Here is a 20,835-nt window from a genome sequence, read left to right on the forward strand (position 1 = left end):
TTAGGGAGTGTTTGATGGGGACAGTGTAGAGGGAGCTTTACTCTGTATCTAACCCCATGCTGTACCTGTCCTGGGAGCATTTGATGGGGGACAGTGTAGAGGGAACTTTACTCTGTTGCTAACGTCTGCCATTTGTGCCCTGGGAGTCATTGATACGAACAATTTATATGGGTAAATATAAAATATACACAACAGGACAACATTGGACTGGACCTTAAATGAAAACATTTTATTTACAGTTCACCAGAAATCTTCCCAGCCAATAATACAGGAGAGGTAGGAAATACAACACTGTTGCGTGGAGCATGAAGCCCGGTTGAGGACTTTTGTTTGACTAAGAGGAGATTCTATTCGCAGTTTAGAATGTGATACTCACTAAGACAGGATGTGGTTGAGGTGAAGGGCAGCGATGCACTGAGGGGGAGCTAGATTGACTCAGCAGAGGACAAGGACTCGAAGGACATGCTCATAGGGCGAGATGGAAGGAAGGATGGAAGAAGGCTTTTGTGGAGATAACACCAGCATGCCCAGTGGGCCGAATGGCCCATCCATTCTATCTCCTACAGAATGTATGTTTGAGCCTTCCACCTGACTGCAAAGCCAAGGTTGGAAACTCATCGCCGTAATCTGCAGGCTCGAAATACTCCTCAAATCCACAAACGATAAGACAGGACATTCTAAAACACAGTGACGAGACAACACAACGCTGCTTCGCCAACACTGCTGTGGAAATCTGGAACTTTCTGTCCTAGAAAACATTGTTAAGATTGTAGAGGGAGTGGCTCAATCGAAAATCTCAAAAATCATGCAAATCAGCCATGACCTAATTGAATGGTGTCACAGTCTCGAGGGTTGAACAGCTTCCTCTTATTCCAGTGTACAAGACAGTTTGTCACCAATTCAGAGTTCAGATCTCACTCACTGTGCACACAAAGGAAGTTGGTATGTGGGGTTGGGGCAGTGCAGGGGGTGGGGGCTTCCGAGTCAGACCCATCGCTTGCCACATGTGTGTCTCGATCCTAAATTCAATGATGCAGAATAGAATTTCACACCATCCCTGGATCTGAAGATGGACAGATTCTCAGGCCTGTTAGATCATCCACTGGTCTTGATCCTGCTCTGCACCCTCCATGTCGATCTACAGGGAACAAAAGGTTCAAAGATTTACTGCCATATCCTAAGATAAGAATATATAAAGACTCTGCACCTCAGCAACTCTCCAGGCCTCCTTCAATGCACCTTCCAAACCGGGACCACTCTCATCTAGAATCACAGAATCTCTACAGTGCAGAAACAGGCCATTTGGCCCATCAAGTCTGCACTGACCACAAACCCACATCCCTCAACCCCACCTCTTTACCCTAGCTCGTCCACCTAACACCAGGGTTAATGTAATTTAGCATGGCCAGTGCACCTAACTCGCGCATCTTTGGAGTATGGGAGGAAACCCACGCAGACACGGGGAGAACGTGCAAACTCCACACAGGCAGTTACCCAATGCCGGAATCAAACCCAGGTCCCTGGCAATGTGAGGCAGCAATGCTAATCGCTATGCTGCATGGTGAAGGATGAGGTCACCACCACCTCCAAGCACTCATCATCCTGACTTCGAAATTTATCACCATTCCTTTACTGTCACTGGGTCAAAATCCTGGAACTCCTCTCTAACAGTGCTGTGGGTGTGCCTATACCCTATGGACTGCAGCGGATCAAGAACTTAGTTCACCACCACTTTCTCAAGGGCAATTAGAGATGGACAACAAACGCTGGCCTTGTCAGCAATGCCTACATCCCACGAACGAATAATAAAAAGCTTGACTGTACTGCGAATCTTATTTTGAAATAATCATTTTGATTCCACCCAGACAATTGCAGGTTTAACAGAGAAACTTTCTTATTTATTTTATTTATTAGTGTCACAAGTAGGCTTACATTTACACTGCAATGAAGCTACTGTGAAAATCCCCTAATTGCCACACTCTGGCATCTGTTCAGGTACACCGAGGGAGAATTTAGCATGACCAATGCACCTAACCTGCACATCTTTGGACGGTGGGAGCAAACTGGAGCACCCAGCAGAAACACACACAGACACGGGGAGAACGTGCAAACTCCATACAGACACTGACCCAAATCAGAAATCAAACCTGCGTCCCTGGCACTGCGTTGCAGCAGTGCTAAATACTGTGCCAGCAAGCCACCCCATTTACACTGACTCTGAAAGCACTTCCACGTGGGAACAGGAGATCGTTCAGTCTCCTGTTCCTTCACTCATTCAATCAGATCACAGCTGACCTGGACCTTATCTCAATCCATCTACTTCTAAACAATGGACTTGATCATCCATCCACCCAATTCCACATTTTGATCCACATGAGAACAAAATGTTCAGGTGGTTAATGGCCCATTTGCACATTTTATTTCACTCCACCATTTGTGGCCAAGCCTTCAACTGCCTGAGCACCAAGCTCTGGTATTCCCTTCCTAAATCTCTCCCCTCTCTACCCAATCTTTGCTGTTGGGATGAAGGTTGGACTGTGCAGTTTCACTATGTATAAAATATACCCGGCTCATGGGAAGCACTATGCCAGAATTGATGGAAAGGTTTTCCAGTTTCTGAACTCAAAATGAAAATCAGCCTTCCTCTCCACGAGAGACCCTTTCTCGATTGACTGGGCTAACCTGTACAGGGTCAAACACGAAAAAGGGCAATCTTAAGAGGCTCACTAACAGCGTTCTCCTTGAGCAGTGACGTTCCAATGGGTATTACTGGTGCCTCTCTTGCTGAGGTTATGGGTAAGAGGAATGAGAAGCCTCAATGTGAATAAGCAATCAGGATTGCCAAGGAGGCTAAGAAGGCCAAAGCTGCCACAATGTAAGTCAGTGCAGCCACAGCTAAGGCTGCTCAGAAGGTAGCACCCAAACAGCAGTTTGCTAAGTCAATGAATTCTCAGGCTCCACTTGTGGGCGGGAAAACACTGAATACTGTTAATAGTTGACTTAAATAAAACCCGAATAAAATTTAGTGATTTAAAAACAAAATACTTACCCCTCTCTCCCCCCAAATCTCTCCAAACCTCTCACTTGCCAAACCTCTCTGCCAACCTCACTGCGTACCCAATTTATCAGGTGACTCACTTGTGACAAACTTAATGCCGTGGCCTTGTCGATAGATAATTTCTCCAGCAGGGTATGAGCAACTCTGTAAAGGAAAAGATGGCAATCGTACCTCACTGTACTCAGTTATCCCCAGCCGTTACAGCACTCACCTCATTTATCTCTCCATCATCAGGTGACTCATTGTAATCATTCATCTCATCCATGTCCTGCATGTCTTCATCTTCCTCAGAGTCTTCTTCGCTGTCCTCATCATCTTCATCATCCTCCTCTTCCTCATCATCATAGTTCTGCTGTGAGTAACCCCAACAGACCATTAAACAAAAGAGACCTGATCACATCATTTCACTCGACACATTCAAGATTTATACTTAATCCTCTGAAATACCTAAAAACACTTCATATAGGAACATAAGGAGGCCACTTGAGCCCTTAAGCCTGTTCCAACATTCAATTAAATCACAGCTGATCTACATTTTAACTGCTGCATTTATCCATCTTCGCTCTTAATTTCATTCTCTTATAAAAATCAAGCAATCTCAGGCTTGAAATTTTCAGTTTTGTCACCCAGGGGGACAAGGGCAGCAGACACATCGGAACACCACCACCTGGAGGTTCCCCACCAAGTCACTCACCATCCTGACTTGCAAATATATCCCAGTTATAAGAACATAAGAACATAAGAAATAGGAGCAGGAGTAGGCCATCTAGCCCTTCGAGCCTGCCCCACCATTCAATAAGATCATGGCTGATCTGTCGTGTCTCAGTTCCACATTCCCGCCCTCTCCCCATAACCCTTAATCCCCTTGCCTATCAAAAACCTATCAACCCACGTCTTAAATATATTTAGCGAGGCAGCCTCCACCACTTCAACGGGCAGAGAATTCCAGAGATTCACCACCCTTTGAGTGAAGAAGTTCCTCCTCAACTCTGTTCTAAACCACGCCCCCTTTATCTTGAGGCTGTGCCCTCTAGTCCTGCTGTCCTTTCTGAGCGGGAAGAGCCTCTCCACCTCTATCCTATCCATCCCATTCATCATCTTATATGTCTCAATGAGATCTCCCCTCATTCTTCTAAACTCTAACAAGTACAAGCCTAGTTTATTCAGCCTCTCCTCATAATTCAACCCCCTCAACTCCGGTATCAGCCTAGTAAGCCTCCTCTGCACTCCCTCCAAGGCCAAGATATCCTTGCATAAGTGCGGCGGCCAAAACTGCACACAGTATTCCAGCTGCGGCCTCACCAGTGCCCTATACAGCTGCAGCGAGACCTCCCTACTTTTATATTCAATCCCCCTCGCTACGAAGGCCAGCATCCCATTCGCCTTCCTGACCACCTGCTGCACCTGCAGGCTGGGTTTTTGCGACTCATGCACAAGGACCCCGAGGTCCCTCTTCACCGTCGCATGCTGCAGTTTTTCGCCATGTAAGTAATAGTCCTTCCTACCATTATTCCTACCAAAGTGGACAACTTCACATTTGCCAACATTAAATTCCATTTACCAGTTCCTGGCCCATTCGCCCAGCCTATCTAGATCCCTCTGCAGACTCTCCACACCCTCCACACAATTTGCCGTTCCACCAAACTTGGTGTCATCAGCAAATTTTGACACCATACATTCGGTTTCCTCCTCCAGATCATCTATATAAATGGTAAATAGCTGAGGCCCCAGTACCGACCCCTGGGGCACTCCACGAGTCACCAACCGCCAATCCAAATAGCACCCACTGACCCCCACTCTCTGCCTCCTATTTGACAGCCAATCCCCTATCCACGCTAACACCCTACCCCCTAACTCCATGCCCCCTGACCTTCTGTAATAACCTCTTGTGAAGCACCAGTTGCTTCGATGTCGCTGGGTTAAAATCCTGGAATTCTCTCTGTATCAGCACAGTGGGTGTACCGACAGCTCAGGGACTGCAGCTCAAGGCAGTGGCTCAGGACCACCTTCTTGAGGGTAATTAGATCAAAGAACAGTGGGTAATTAGATTAGGAACAGGCCCTTCGGTCCACTAAGCCTGTGCCAAAACAGATGCCTCTCTAATCTAATATTTCCTTGCCTCTATATTGTCCATATTCCTCTATTTCCTGCCTATTCTTGGATCTATCCAGATGCCTCTTGAACATTGTTATAGAATTTGCTTCCACCACCTCCTCCGGCAGCATGTTCAGGCAGTCACCATCCCCTGTGTGTGAAAAGCTTGCCCCTTACACCTCTTTTAAACTTTTTCCCCTCACTCTCAACCTCTGCCCCCGAGTAATTAATCATTCAACCCTGTGGAAAAAGACTCTGACTCTCCACTCTACCCAAGCCTGTCATAATCGTGTAAACCTCTATCAGATCCCCCCTCATCCTTCAATGCTCCAATGAAAACAATCCAAGTTTGTTCAACCTTTCTTCATAGTCCATATCCTCCAAACCAGGCAACATCCTGGTAAATCTCTTCTGTACCCTTTCCATTGCATCATTCCGTAAGGGACGGGAAATAAATTGGGGCGGCATGGTAGCACAGTGGTTAGCACTGCTGCTTCACAGCTCCAGGGTCCTGGATTCGATTCCTGGCTCGGGTCACCATCTGTGTGGAGTTTGCACATTCTCCTAGTGTCTGCGTGGGTTTCCTCCAGGTACTCCGGTTTCCTCCCACAGTCCAAAGATGTGCGGATTAGGTTGATTGGCCTTGCTAAGAAATTGCCCCTTAGTGTCCACGGCTGCGTAGGTTAGAGGTCAATAACATTGGAGATGGTGATGCAGTGGTCACGTCAATGGACTAGTCATCCAACAGCTCAGGTTAATGCTCTGGGGACATGAGTTCAAATCCCACCATGGTAACTGGTGGAACTTAAATTCAATTAATAAATCTGGAATGGAAAAAGTAGTCTCAGTAATATGTAGGGATATTGGGGTAAGGCCTGGGTGGGATTGTGTGCGGTGCAGATTCGATGGGCCAAAGGGCCTCTTTCTGCACTGTAGGGTTCTATGGTTAAACGCTGGCCTAGCCAGCAATGTCCAAGAAAATCAGCATGCTCCTTGAATAAGTTTGATTCAATTATCACTGAAACTTTGCAGACAGAGAACTGTTTCTGAAAGATTCTCCTCCGATTAAAGGCAACTCTGTGGAACTCTGTGGTAGGTCTTGTTGATCAGTGGGTAGTGTCCCGGCCTCTGATTCAAAAATTCAGTCCCAAAATTTCAAGTCCCAGTCCAGGACTTGATGGCCAAGGAAGGGGTGTTCACAATGTGACCAAACAGGTTGATTTTCAGCCTGCTTGTCCTTCCAAAATGCGGCAATGGTGGGTGGTAAGGGAGGGATTCCTCCTCAGTTGTGTGATAGGAAGAATGTTGGAGCCTCTACCATCACCATCCAGAGCTCCAGACTACAATGTTTATGTTACCACAGCAACTTTGATTCCCTGCTTGAACTGTAGCCCACCAGCACCAAACAGAGGAGGCCCAACTGGGGTCAATAACATTGGAGATGATGATGCAGTGGTCACGTCAATGGACTAGTCATCCAACAGCTCAGGTTAATGCTCTGGGGACATGAGTTCAAATCCCACCATGGCAACTGGTGGAACTTAAATTCAATTAATAAATCTGGAATGGAAAAAGTAGTCTCAGTAATGCTGAAACCATTGTAAAAACCCAACTGGTTCACTAATATCTTTTAGGGAAGGAAATCTGCCATTCTTGCCGGTTCTGGCCTACACATGACTCCAGACCCACTGCTCTCTGAAACAGCCGAGGGAGCTACTCAGTTCCAGGGCAATTAGAGACAGCGAACAAATGTTAGGCCTTTCCAATGACACCCACATCATGTGAAAGTTAAAAAAAACTCCCTCCCACAAGTCCTTGGATTTGTTTAAAGTTTATTTATTCGTGTCACAAATAGGCTTACATTAACACTGCAATGAAGTTACTGCAAAAATCCCCAAGTCGCCACACTCCAGCACCTGTTCGGGTACACTGAGGGAGAATTCAGCACGGCCAATGCACCCTAACCAATATGTCTTATGGAGTGTGGGAGGAAACTGGAGCACCCAGGGGAAACCCACGCAGACATGGGGAGGACATGCAGACTCCACACAGATAATGACCCAAGCCAGGAATCGAACCAAGGTCCCTGGAACTATGAAGCAGTTATGCTAACCACTGTGCCGCCCCATTCATTATTCGCTAAGATCATGACTGACCTCAACTCCACTTTCAGCCCTCTTCGCACTTTGCTTAATTCCCTCAACTCCAAAATCTATTGATCACTGTATTTGCTCGGTGTTGGATATATTCAACATCCACAATCCTCTGGGATACAGAATTCCAAAATTCACAACACTTAGCAGGAAATAAATTCCTTGAATCGTTCTGAAATGACCAACTCCTTTTCCTGGGTCTCTGCTCTTCTTGTAACCAGCACCTCCCCAAACTCATTACATAAAAAGATCTCACTGACTCTAACAGCAGTGCGTGTTACAAAGATCCAGGATCCAGTCAGACACTCACCTCTGAGGCTGGCTTTCCAATCGGGGCTAAATTATTGTTCTTCTCAGCAATACTCTGCAGCTGCACACAGAACAGCAGGGAGGGAGAGAGAGAGAAAGAAAGAAAATCATAATCTCACAGCCGAGAAGACGTACATTCCAAAAATGGAGCTCACTCAGCCCCATTAACAACAAACTCCTGAGCTCCCCCAACATCTGACCTCAATCTCTCTGACTGTTAGAATCCAGGAAAGGCGACAGTGTGGGAGGCCATTTGGCCCATCAATTCAGCACCAGCTCTGCATGAGCATTTTACCGAGTGCCATTCTCCCTCCTTCTCCCTGTAACCCTCCACATTCTTCCTTTTCAGATAACAGTTTAATATCTTTTGAAAGCCTCAAGTGAACCTGCCTCCACCACACTCATCAGCGCATTCCAAACCCGAACGACTCGTTGTGGGAGGAAACTATTGCTCATGTTGCTTTTGCTTCCTTTGTGAATTACTTTAAATCTGTGCCATTTCATTCCTGATCCTTTCACAAATGGGTCTCATTTCTCCACAGCTGCTCTGCTCCAACCTCTTGACTTTGACTATCAAATCTCCTCTCAAACTTCTATTCTCCAAGAAAGATAGTCACAAACTTCTCCAATCTAACTTCGTAACTGAAGTTCCTCATCGCTGGAACTATTCTTGTGAATTCTTTTGGAGGCCAAAGTTCAGCATAAGCTCCTTGTACATGTACACTGTGCTCCTATTAATAAATAATAAAGCCCAGGGATGCTTTATTAACTGCTCTCTCAACTGGTCCTACCACTTTCAATGACTCATGGACATATACGCCCAGGCTCCTGTCCCCTTAAGAATTGTATTCTTTATTTGATACTATCTCTCCATGTTCTTCCCACCAAAATGAATCCCCAGTCTCCTCAGTCTCTTCTCATAAGCCAACCCTCTCAACTCCGGAATCAACCTAGTGAATCTCCTCTGCACTCCCTCCAGTGCCAGTATGTCCTTTCTCAAGTAAGACTAAAACTGTACACAGTACTCCAGGTCTGGCCTCACCTGCACCTTATACAGCTGCAACATAACCTCGCTGTTTTTAAACTCCATCCCTCTGGCAATGAAGGACAAAATTCCATTTGCCTTCTTAATTACCTGCTGCACCTGCAAACCAACTCCTTGTGATTCCTGCACAAGGATACCCAGTTTTCACTGCACAGCAGCATGCTGCAATTTTTTACCATTTAAATAGTAGTCCATTTTGCTGTTATTCCTACCAAAATGGATGACCTCACATTTACCAACATTGTACTCCATCTGCCAGACCCTCTCCCACTCACTTAGACTATCTATATCGCTTTGCTGACTTTCAGCACCTCTGCACACTTTGCTCTTCCACTCATCTTAGTGTTATCTGTGAATTTTGACACACTACACTTGGTCCCCAGCTCCAAATCATCTCTGTAAATCGTGAACAATTGCAGTCCTAACACTGATCCCTGAGGCACACCACTAGTCACTAATTGCCAACCAGAAATACACCCATTTACCCCCACTCTTTGCTTTCCATTTGTTAACCAATCCTCGATCCATGCTAATACATTACCCATAATCTTAGGTAGCAGTCTTTGGTGCGGCACCTTGTCAAATGCCTTCTGGAAATCCAGATACACCACATCCACAGGTTCCCCATTGTCCACTGCACATGTAATGTCCTCAAAGAATTATGGCCTTCTTCAGTGCCATAATAATTGTAACAGAATATTCTCCACTCAGCTGGATGAGTGCAGCTAAAATAATGCTCAATCAATCAGTTTCACACCATCCAGGAAAATCAGCCTGTTTGACTGGCTTCCAACTCACCAACATTCGCTCTCTCCACCACCAAAACATAGTGACAGCCGTGTGTATCATCTACCAACGCTGGCCGAATCATAAGAGTGTGTACTGTGTACCTGGTGGACAAGATAATGGTTGGAATGTGAATCTTAATTAATTAAGACTTGCATTCCAACCATTATCTTTTAAATTGAGTGTGTCTGTAAATGCCCTGTTTGTGAACACAAGTCCTCATTCACGGTTGGGGGAGCTTGGGACTCCGAGGGCTTGTACTGCCAAATAAACCTGTTGGACTTTAACCTGGTGTTGTGAGACTTCTTACTGTGTTTACCCCAGTCCAATGCTGGTATCTCCACATCGTAGAGTTAAATGGCCTTTACTGTGTCCTCAAGAAGGCAAAATAACGATATTTCTAAAAAATTGTTCTAAAGTTCTGATGTGGAAATGTGCCATTCTCTTTACCTAGAGAGACTCCAGATAATGCGGAGAGACTGGGATTGGTCTCCTCAGAGCAGAGTAATGAAAGACAGGGGAATGGGGGGGTGTTTAACTGAGCTGTTCAGAATAATGGGGGAGGAGCTCTGGATGGAGTAAGTAAAGAGAACGTGTTTCCAGTGGCAAAGAGGGTGGGGAACCAGAGGAACACAGATTGAAGACAATCAGTAAAGGAACCCAGAGGGGGAAGTGAGACTATTTTGCAATGTCACGCAGTGATGTGATCTGGAAGGCACATTCTGAAAGGACAGTGGAAGCAGATTCAATAATAACTTTCAGAAGGGGGATTGGGTAAAGACTGTCAGAGACAAAACTCACTTGCAGAGCTGTGGGGGAAGCCAGGCGAATTGGATCGATTCTTTTCAAAGAGGCAGCCCAGTCATGATGGGCTGAATGGCCTCCTTCGCTGCTGCACAATTCTGTGATATTGATTGAAAAGGAAATTTGCCTTTCTCTCTCTCGCACTCTTTATGACTTTCAAACCTTCCACAGCTCTCCACAAACACCGGAACACGTTGTCAGTCTTGCTGCTGTTGTGATTAACAGGGACGGCACAGTGATTGGCACTGCTGCCTCACAGCGGCAGGGACCCAGGTTCAATTCCCGGCTTGGGTCACTGTCTGTACGGAGTTTGCACATTCTCCCCGTGTCTGCATGGGTTTCCTCCAGGTGCTCCGGTTTCCTCCCACAGTCCAGAGATGTACAGGTTAGGTTGATTGGCTGTGATAAATTGCCCCTTAGTGTAAGGAGGATTAACAGGATAAATATGTGGGGTTACAGAGATAGGGCTGGGGTGGGATTGTTGTCAGCGCAAACTCGATGGGCCGAATGGCCTCCTTCTGCACTGTAGGATTCTATGATTCTACCAGATGCACTGCAGCAATTCACCAAGCTTCCTAGACAGAATCTTCCAAGCCCATGACACTTCCATCTAGATGGACAAGTGAGAATGGCCAAACAGCAGAGAATTTTCTCTGCCATTTGGTCATTCACACCCTGATTCTCTCTGTGGACAGCTATTCACAGCTTCTCCCGTGGTTTCTGTGGCTATGACTCATCTTTCATTCCCTCACCCTGCAGTATAAATATCTCCCATTTTTCAGTGCCTTTTAGTTTTGACGAAGGGTCATCTGGACTCAAAACGTCAGCTCTTTTCTCTCCTTACAGATGCTGCCAGACCTGCCGAGATTCGCCAGCATTTTCTTTTGGTTTCAGATTCCAGCATCTGCAGTAATTTGTTTTTATCAGGAGCAGAAGATACCTGGGAAAACCACCACCTGGAGGTTCCTCTCCAAGCCACTCACCATCCTGAGTTGGAAATATATTGCTGGACCTTCACTCACTGGGTCAAAATCCTAGAACTCCTTCCCTAATAGCACTGTGGGTGTTCCCTTCCTGTTGGGGAACACTTCAGTGGTCACGGGCATTCAGCCTCTGATCTTCAGGTCAGTGTTCTCCAAGGCGGCCTTCACGACACACAACATCGCAGAGCCGCTGAGCAGAAACTGATAGCCAAGTTCCGCACACGTGAGGACGGCCTCAACCGGGATCTTGGGTTCTGTAACCCCCACGACTTGCCTAGGCTTGCAACATCTCACTTACTGTCCTGTGTGGAGACAATACACATCTCTTTAACCTGTGCTTAATGTTATCTCCACTCACATTGTCTGCACCTTTAAGACTTGTAAAGATTCGCATCTGATCAGTATTCAGTAAACTGTGTGTGCCTTCACATGCCCTGTTTGTGATCAGAACTCCCCACTCACCTGACGAAGGAGCAGCGCTCCAAAAGCTAGTGGCGTTTACTACCAAATAAACCTGTTGGACTTTAACCTGGTGTTGTGAGATTTCTGACTGAGTGTACCTACACCACATGGACTGTTCAAGAAAGTGATTCACCACCACTGCCTGCTCATTTCGGATGGGCAATAGGTACTGGCTGAGCCAGCGACTCCCACGTCCCACAAATGAATTATAAAAAAAAAACACACTGACCCAAGCCTGATGCTGATTCTCCTGTTGTTGAAGTTCATTTTCATCCACACATGGTCGATCCAGGTTAAACCACAGCGACTCTGTCACTCGGGGAAAGAGTGAGGGAAAAAGTGTTGACATCCTGAAAAGATGTAAAATAACTTTCAGTTAGGAATCGAGAAAAGTGAGCGTTTTCTGGACTTCTGTTTGGACAGTGACTAGCACTGCCGATGTGTGAGCTTTGCACATTTTTATGTTGCCCCCTCAAGGGCTCTGCGACATCATGGTTTCAATTTGGTCATTCCAATAACCAGTCTTAATGCAGTCAGGTCAGAGCGTCAGCCGTCCGAGCACTCATGATAGGTTTTTATTAACCAATGATTTTCAGGGATATGGGGACACAGTCTGGGGGAACATGCTGAATGGCCTCCTCCATTTCCTGCGATCCTTCCCACAGGTTTTGCAGCAGAAATAATCATGGGTCGTAAAATCCCTACAGCGCAGGAGGCCATTCAGCCCATCGAGCCTGCTCTGACAATATCACCCAAGCCCTATCCACATAACCCCACGTATTTACCCCGCTAATCCCCTTGACATTAAGGGACAAATTAGCATGGCCAATCCACCTAATCTGCACATCTATGGACTGTGGGAGGAAACTGGAGCACCTGGAGGTAACCCATGCAAATATGGGGAGAATGTGCAAACTCAGTCACCCCAAGCTGGCAATTGAGCCTGGCTCCCTGGCACTATGGTCAGAATGGCAACCCTGGCTCTTCATGTAACACAGGAGGCTTTCTGCCCCTTGATTTTGATAAGAAGTCTCACAACACTAGGTTAAAATGCAACAGGTTTATTTGGTAGCACAAGCCATTAGCTTTCAGAGCACTGCTCCTTCATCAGTTAAGTGGGATTTCAGTTCACAAACAGGGCATATAAAGACACAAACTCAATTTACAAAATAATAGTTGAAATACATGTCTTTACAGGTAATCAAGTTTTAAAGGTACAGACAATGTGAGCGGAGAGAGGGTTAAGCACAGGTTAAAGAGATGTGTATTGTCTCCAGACAGGACAATTAGTGAGATTGAGCAAGCCCAGGCAAGTAGTGGGGGTTACAGATAGTGTGACATGAACCCAAGATCCTGGTTGAGGCTGTCCTCATGTATGTGGAACTTGGCTATCAGTCTCAGCTCAGCAACTCTGCGTTGTTATGTGTCGTGAAGACCGCTCGACAATCACCAGACAAGGGTGTTCTCTTCCTGTTGGGGAACATTTCAGCGGTCATGGGTATTCAACCTCTGATCTTCAGATAAGCATTCTCCAAGGCAGCCTTCACGACACACAACAAGAGTCATTGAGCAGAAACTGATAGCCAAGTTCCGCACACGTGAGGACGGCCTCAACCGGGATCTTGGGTCCATGTCACACTATCTGTAACCCTCACAACTTCCCTGGACTTGCAAAATCTCACTAACTGTCCTGGCTCGAGACAATACACTGTGTTTAACCATCTCTCCACTCACATTGTCTGTACCTTTAAGACTTGATTACCTGTAAAGACTCGCATTCCAACCACTATTTTGTAAATTGAGTTTGTGTCTTTGTATACCCTGTTTGTGAACAGAACTCCCACTCACCTGACGAAGGAGCAGCGAACGCCCTGAAGGCTAGTGGCGTTTGGTACCAAATAAACCTGTTGGATTTTAACCTGGTGTTGTGAGACTTCTTACTGTGTTTACCCCAGTCCAACACCGGTATCTCCACACCTTGTGTCTGGGCCAGCTGGGCAGAGGCTGCACTTAGAGGCTGTAACCACCAGGAGGAGCCAGAAACACGGTGGGGGGAGGGGACGGCGGGAGAGGAGAAGGTGGGGGGGATCGGCGATGAGGGGGCGAGGGAGGGCGGGGGAGAGGGGAATGTGTGCGAGGGAGAGGAGAGTGGGGGGAGAGGATGTAGGCCCTTGTCAGCACTCCCCCCCGCCCCGTTACCCCCCCCCCACCGGCCGTTATTACTTGGCGCTGCTTTCCCGCCCACTTGCGCGGCTGCCGGAAGTCGGTCCGCCGCCGGAAGCCCTCCCCCCTGCCGCCAGCGGGGCCACAGGAAGGTTCCGCTTCCGGTATCCGAGTGCGGCGCTTCTGAGTGTCCGGGTGGATTTGGACCCAAAAAGTGGAGGCCCCAAAACTGGGAAAGCCGACAGACCTCCCCCCACCCACACCCCCCACCCACCCTCCAACCCCCCCACCCCCCCACCCCCACCACCCACACCCCCCCCACCACCCACACCCCCCCCACCCCCAACCCCACCCCACCCACCCCCCCAACCAACCACCTCACCCCACCTCACCACCCCCACCCGCCCAACCCCCCACTCCCCCCCACCACCCACCTCCCTTCAACACAACCTCACCCTCTTCCAATTCCCTCTCCAATACCGCCCTACCCTCCTCCAACTCTCTCTCCTCCAAACCCCTCATTCTCCTCCATTCCCTCCCTCCCTCCCTCCTCCACTTGGGTTCCAACTCTCCAGCATCACCCTGGGTTCAGCCAGAACAACATGCAGAAGTTTACTTACTGGTGTCACCAGTAGGCTTACATTCACACTGCAATGAAGTTACTGTGAAAATCCCCCTACTCGCCGGCGCCTGTTTGGGTCACACTGAGGGAGAATTTAGCACGGCCAATGCACCTGAACCAGCGCGTATTTCGGGCTGTGGTAGCAAACCGGCGCACCCGGAGGAAACCCACTGAGTAACGAGTCTCACAACACCAGGTTAAAGTATGCCGGCATCTCCACATCATGAAACCCACTCAGACATGGGGAGAATGTGCAGTCTCCACACACACAATGACGCAAGCTGGGAAATGAACCTGCGTCTCTGGTGCTGTGAGGCAGCAGTGCTAACAACCACCGTGCCACCCCAGGGAGCAAGAAATACCAAACAGGGTACAACATCAATAGTTGTACACACACTTCATTTTCTCTCAACACTTTCCTTCAAAAAATAATGGAAAAATGTTATTTGATTTCAAGAAGAAATTAGATATACCTCTTGGGGCTAAAGGGAACGAGGGATATGGGGGGAAAGGGGATCAGGATATTGAATTTGATGATCAGCCATGATCAAAATGAATGGCGGAACAGGCTCGAAGGGCTGAATGGTCTACTGCTGCTTCAATTTGTATCTCCAATTGCTAAATAATATAGTAGTATTCTATAATAAATATTTAAAGTAATGGAGACACTCTTTTAAAGACTACCTGTCTGACCAGGCAAGGTAGAATCCAGCCAGAGTTGGCAACCCTATTCCTCTCCATCCCAGTTTCCCCTAACCTATTCCTTACACTCTCCCGACCCAGTTTCCCTTCCACTGCATCCTCACTGCCCTTCCTCTCTCTTTCTCCACCTGCCTCTCCCATCTCTGCCCCCTCCAAAATCCCCTTGACCCAAACATCTCTTTCTCTCTAAACCTTCCCCAAAAGTCCAGCCCCCACCCTTTCTTTGAACTCATTTTGTGGGACATGGGCATCACTGACTAGGTCAACATGTATTGCCCATCCCTAATTGCCCCTTGAGCCGCCTTCTTGAAATGCTGCACTCCCTGTGGTGTAGATGCAACACAGTGCTGTTAAGGAAGAAGTTCCAGGATTTTGACCCAGTGACAGTGAAGAAACGGTGATATACTTCCAGATCAGGATGGTGAGTGGCTTGGAGGGGTACCTCCAGGTGGTGGCAGTCTCATGTGTCTGCTGTTCTTGTCTTTCTAGTTGTTTGTGTGTTTGGAAAGTGCTGCCTAAGATAACTTGGTGATTTGCTACAGTGCATCAAGTAGATAGTGCACACTACTACCACTGTGCGTAACTAGTGGAGGGATTGAATGTTTGTGGATGGGATAACAATCAAGCGGGGCTGCTTTGTCCTGGTGTCGAGCTTCTTGAGTGTTGTTGGAGCTGCACCCATCCAGGCAAGTGGAGAGTATTCCATTATGTTCCTGACTTGTGCCTTGTAGATAGTGGACAGTCTTTGGGGAGTCAAGAGGTGAGTTACTTGCTGCAGGATTCTGAGCATTAAATCTGTTTTGTTGACCACAGTATTAATATGGCTAGTTCAGTTCAGTTTCTGGTCAATGGTAAGCCCACAGGATGTTAAAAAGGATGATTCAGTGATGGTAATGCCATTGGATATCAAAGGGCGAGAATCAGATGCTGTCTTGTTGGAGATGGTCATTGCCTGGCACTTGTGTGGCACACTTTTAACTTGCCATTTGTCAGGCAAGCCTGGACATGAACTGCTTCAGTATCTGAGGAGTGGCGAATGGTGCTGAACATGGTGCAATCATCAGTGAACATCCCCACCTCTGACTTTATGATGGAAGGGAGGTCATCGATGAAGCAGTTGAAGATGGTTGGGCCTCGGACACTATTCTGAGGAACTCCTGACATGATGCCCTGGAGCTGAGATGATTGAACTCCAACCACCAAAACCAACTTCCCTTGTGCCAGGGTATGACACCACCCAGCCGAGAGTTCTCCCGCTGATTCCCACTGACTCCACTTTTGCTGGGGCTCCTTACTGCCACACTCAGTCGAATGCTGCCTTGATGTCAGGACTGTTGCAAATGCTTCAGCCTTTTCATAGAATCCTACACGACATTCGGCCCATCGGGTCTGCACGACTTTCTGACAGAGCGTCTTACCCAGGCCCTCTCCCCCACCTTATCACCGCATCCCACACATTTGGCACAGTCTGTCCACCTAACCAAGCATCTTTGCACTTATCTTTTGCTTTGTGATGCTGGGTTCCTCCCTCATTGAGGATGGGGATATTTCGTCCCCTCTCTATCTCACACGCCTTCCCCTCCAACCTCTCTCCTTTCCCCTTCTTCCCCATCCTTCCTGCACTGACCCACTTACTTGCTTCACACATGAAAACCAGGGTGACGAAACTGTAAAAACTCTCAGAATTTGAAACAATGGTACTTCTCCTTTATTTCAAGAATGTTCCTGTTCGGTCTAAAACAAATCCTTTATTCACACCAGTGTTTAGAATACAAACACACAAACACACACACACACACATACATAGATTAAAAAAAACATTACAACTAAAAACAGCGGAGAAACGACCAGTGGGTCATTCATTTGCCACCCAATCCCCGTCCTGTGGTTCCCAATCACTCCAGATGATCAACGAGAATTATGTGAGGCCGCGAGCCATGGTGAGCAGTTTCCTGTCTCACTGCTGTCAACTGTAGCTCAGTGGGTAACACTCTCAGGGTCAGATATTGGGTCTGACCAATCACAAAATCCAGGCTGGTGCTCCCACTGCAGTATTGAGGGAGTGCCGCACTGTCAGACAGTCAGTGCTGAGGGAGTGCCGCACTGTCAGAGGGTCAGTGCTGAGGGAGTGCCGCACTGTCAGAGGGTCAGTGCTGAGGGAGTGCCGCACTGTCAGAGGGTCAGTGCTGAGGGAGTGCCGCACTGTCAGAGGGTCAGTGCTGAGGGAGTGCCGCACTGTCAGAGGGTCAGTGCTGAGGGAGTGCCGCACTGTCAGAGGGTCAGTGCTGAGGGAGTGCCGCACTGTCAGAGGGTCAGTGCTGAGGGAGTGCCGCACTGTCAGAGGGTCAGTGCTGAGGGAGTGCCGCACTGTCAGAGGGTCAGTGCTGAGGGAGTGCCGCACTGTCAGAGAGTCAGTGCTGAGGGAGTGCCGCACTGTCAGAGGGTCAGTGCTGAGCGAGTGCCGCACTGTCAGAGGGTCAGTGCTGAGGGAGTGCCGCACTGTCAGAGGGTCAGTGCTGAGGGAGCGCCGCACTGTCAGAGGGTCAGTGCTGAGGGAGCGCCGCACTGTCAGAGGGTCAGTGCTGAGGGAGTGCTGCACTGTCAGGGGGTCAGTGCTGAGGGAGCACCGCACTGTCAGAGGGTCAGTGCTGAGGGAGTGCCGCACTGTCAGAGGGTCAGTGCTGAGGGAATGCTGCACTGTCAGAGGGTCAGTGCTGAGGGAATGCTGTACTGTTGGAGATGCCATCTTTCCAAGGAGACATTAAATGATGGACCTGATATGGTTCTGAGAGAGATGGACTGGACAACATTTAGCCAACGTCATTACAGACAGATTTTATTTATTCATGGGGTATGGGTGACACTGGCCAGGCCAGTATTTATTGCTCATCCCTGTTTGCCCTGTAGAAGGTGCCGGTGAGCTGCCTTCTTGAGCCACTGCAATCCCTATGGTGTAGGTACGCCCACAGCGCTGTTAGGGAAGGTGTTCTGGGATTTTGACCCAGCCACAGTGGAGGAACTGTGATATATTTCCAAGTCAGGATGATGAGTGGTTTGGGGGGGAGATTGCAGGTGGTGGTGCTCCCAGGCACGTGCTGCCCTTGGCCTTCCAGATGGAAGTGGTCATGGATTTGGAAGGTGCGATTCTGAGGAACCTTGGTGAGTTCCTGCAGTGCATCTTGTTGATGGGACACAATGCTGCCACTGTACATCAGTGGTAAAGGGATTGAGTGCTTGGATCAAGTGAGGCTGCTTTGTCCTGGATGGTGTCGAGCTTCTTGAGTGTTGTTGGAGCCGCACTCATCCAGGCAAATGGAGTGCATTCCACTACCTTCCTGACTTGTACCTTGTAGATGGTGGACAGGCTTTTGGGCGGGGGGGGGGGGGGGGGGCGGGGGGTGGTGTCAGGAGGTGATTGACTCACCGCTGGATTCCCAGTCTCTGGCCTGCTGTGGTCGCCACAGTAAGACGTCTGACAACACCAGGTTAAAGTCCAACCGATTTATTATTCGTCCCCGAAGAGGGGAACCTCGAAAGCTTGTGAGTTTACTCTCAAATAAATCGGTTGGACTTTAACCTGGTGTTGTCCGACTTCTTACTGCGTTTACCCCAGTCCAACACCGGCATCTCCACATCATGAGTACAGTGGCAGCCGCCGTATTTATATGGGTGGTACGGTTCAGACTGCATTATCATCGTCACTTTATTGGTTGTGGGATCTTGCTGCAAATTGGCTGTGACATTTCCGACATGACAACAATAATTACACTTCAAAAAGCACTTCATCGGCTGTGACGGACTGAGATGCTGAATGGATAAATACCAGTGTCTTATCTTGGGTGTTGTGTGTGGGCTGAGCTGGAATAAGGTTCATTCCAAACATCAGGGACTGAGTTTGTTCAAAGATGTTAATAAATTAGGTTTGTGGAAATGAGGAGATTGAAACTGAAACAGAGGAGACTGATTATTTTCGTTAGAGAGAAGAAGGTTAAGAGGTGACCTAATTGAGGCATACAAGATGATCAGAGGGTTAGATAGGGTGGACAGTGAGAGCCTTTTTCCTCGGATGGTGATGGCTAACACGAGGGGACATAGCTTTAAATTAAGGGGTGGTAATTATAGGACGGATGTCAGAGGTAGGTTCTTTACTCAGAGGGTAGTAAGGGCGTGGAATGCCCTGCCTGCAGCAGTTGTGGACTTGCTAACTTTAAGGGCGTTCAAATGGTCAGTGGATAGGCATATGGATAACATTGGAATAGTTTAGGTTAGAGGGTCATTAGATTGGTTCCACTGGTCGGCGCAACATCGAGGGCCGAAGGGCCTGTACTGCGCTGGAATGTTCTATGTTCTATGAAACAATCTCATTTCTTTTGCCATTAGCAAACCCCCTGAAACAATGCTGGGAGTCTCAGCCCTGCTTGGAGTGAAGGTCAAACGGCAAAAATGAAGCATTATACTGGGGTAGGTTTATCTAATTGTCATTCTGGGCATCAACACCCTCACACCGGGTTATCGGTCAGTTATTGCAAGCTGTCTCCACAAACTGATGGGGGGGGGGGGTGGTGTGTGTGTTGGGGTGTTGGGCGGTGGGGGGTGTTGGGGTGGTTTACCTTCAGCCAGGGACCCAGGTTCAATTCCAGTCTTGGATAGCTGCAGAGTCTGCATGTTGTTCCCATGTCTGCGTGGGTTTCCTTCAGGTGCTTCAGTTTCCTCCCACAGTCGAAAAATGTGCGGATTAGGTTGATTCGCCGTGCTAAATTGCCCTTTAGTGTCAGGGGATTAGCAAGGTAAATGCGTGGTGTTACGGGGATGGGGCCTGGTGGGATTGTTGTCGGTGCAGGCTCGATAGGCCGAATGGCCTCCTTCTACACTGTAGGGATTCGTTGGTTCCCAGTGTTTGAAGATGCTGACTCTGCTACCGGTGCTATTTAAATGGAAGTTATTGTTGTCCCTCTTTCTCTCACTTGGAGAGAATCAAGTTGCGAGGTGATATGTCCAAGAGATTGAAACAGAGAGTGTAAACTGTGTCAAGGGCAGTGAGACATGCCCCTACCCTGAGAGAAGGAACTACAAGATATGGGTGGGCTATGGGATGAAGATGGGATTGAGGAAAAGAGGGAAAAGGAGGAGACTGAGGTGTGGGGAAAAGGGAGGATCGAGGGATATGGTGAGACATTCCAATTGATTTTAACACTCTTTCCCAAATTTCAAACTTTTCCAGAACATGAGGGCTGCTTTCAGTGGAGGGGACAAGGTGACATAGTGGTGATGTCACCGGACTCATGATCCAAAGGTACAGGTTAATGTTCTGGGGGCACAGGTTCAAATCCCACCGCAGCAGAATTTAAATTCAATTATTTAATCGGGGAAATAAAGCTCGTCTCAGTATTGGTGATTTAATTGATTATCATAGAAATCCATATTTGGTTCGCGAATGCCCTTTCAGGAAGGAAATCTGTCGTCCTTACCCGGTCTGGCCTCCATGTGACTCCAGAGCCACAACAATGTGATTGATTCTTAAGTGACCCTCTGAAATGGCCGAGTGAGACGCTCAGTTCCAGGGCAATTAGGGATGGGTAACAAATACTGACCCAGCGACGCCCACATCCCGTGAAAGAAGAAAGAATTGGCTAATGATTTGGGTCGAGTGTCCT

At 48.0% G+C, this 20,835-nt stretch overlaps 1 protein-coding gene and 1 pseudogene across 3 annotated transcripts; one reads left to right on the forward strand and one right to left on the reverse strand.

Annotated features, from left to right (window-relative positions):
• Nucleotides 1-214: 214 nt before the first annotated feature.
• anapc15 (anaphase promoting complex subunit 15) lies at nucleotides 215-13,978 on the reverse strand. 3 transcript variants are annotated; one of them, XM_080198007.1, is made up of 5 exons: nucleotides 13,918-13,978; nucleotides 11,924-12,044; nucleotides 7,616-7,675; nucleotides 3,270-3,407; nucleotides 215-1,138 (listed from the first exon to the last, which is right to left on the reverse strand). In XM_080198007.1, exons 2-5 carry the CDS (start codon nucleotides 12,041-12,043, stop codon nucleotides 1,091-1,093), a joined length of 366 nt encoding a protein of 121 aa, XP_080054133.1. In that variant the 5' UTR covers nucleotide 12,044; nucleotides 13,918-13,978; the 3' UTR covers nucleotides 215-1,090. The 3 variants fall into 3 exon arrangements, with proteins under 3 accessions (XP_080054133.1, XP_080054131.1, XP_080054132.1); XM_080198005.1 differs by having other exon boundaries at nucleotides 3,270-3,410; XM_080198006.1 differs by lacking the exon at nucleotides 13,918-13,978 and adding an exon at nucleotides 13,672-13,779 and having other exon boundaries at nucleotides 3,270-3,410.
• LOC145349475 (large ribosomal subunit protein eL24 pseudogene) lies at nucleotides 2,524-2,999 on the forward strand (annotated as a pseudogene).
• Nucleotides 13,979-20,835: the final 6,857 nt, after the last annotated feature.

This window comes from Carcharhinus amblyrhynchos, chromosome 10 (assembly GCF_965287045.1).
Source record: "Carcharhinus amblyrhynchos chromosome 10, sCarAmb.v2.hapA, whole genome shotgun sequence".
In the NCBI taxonomy this organism is placed as follows: Eukaryota; Metazoa; Chordata; class Chondrichthyes; order Carcharhiniformes; family Carcharhinidae; genus Carcharhinus; species Carcharhinus amblyrhynchos.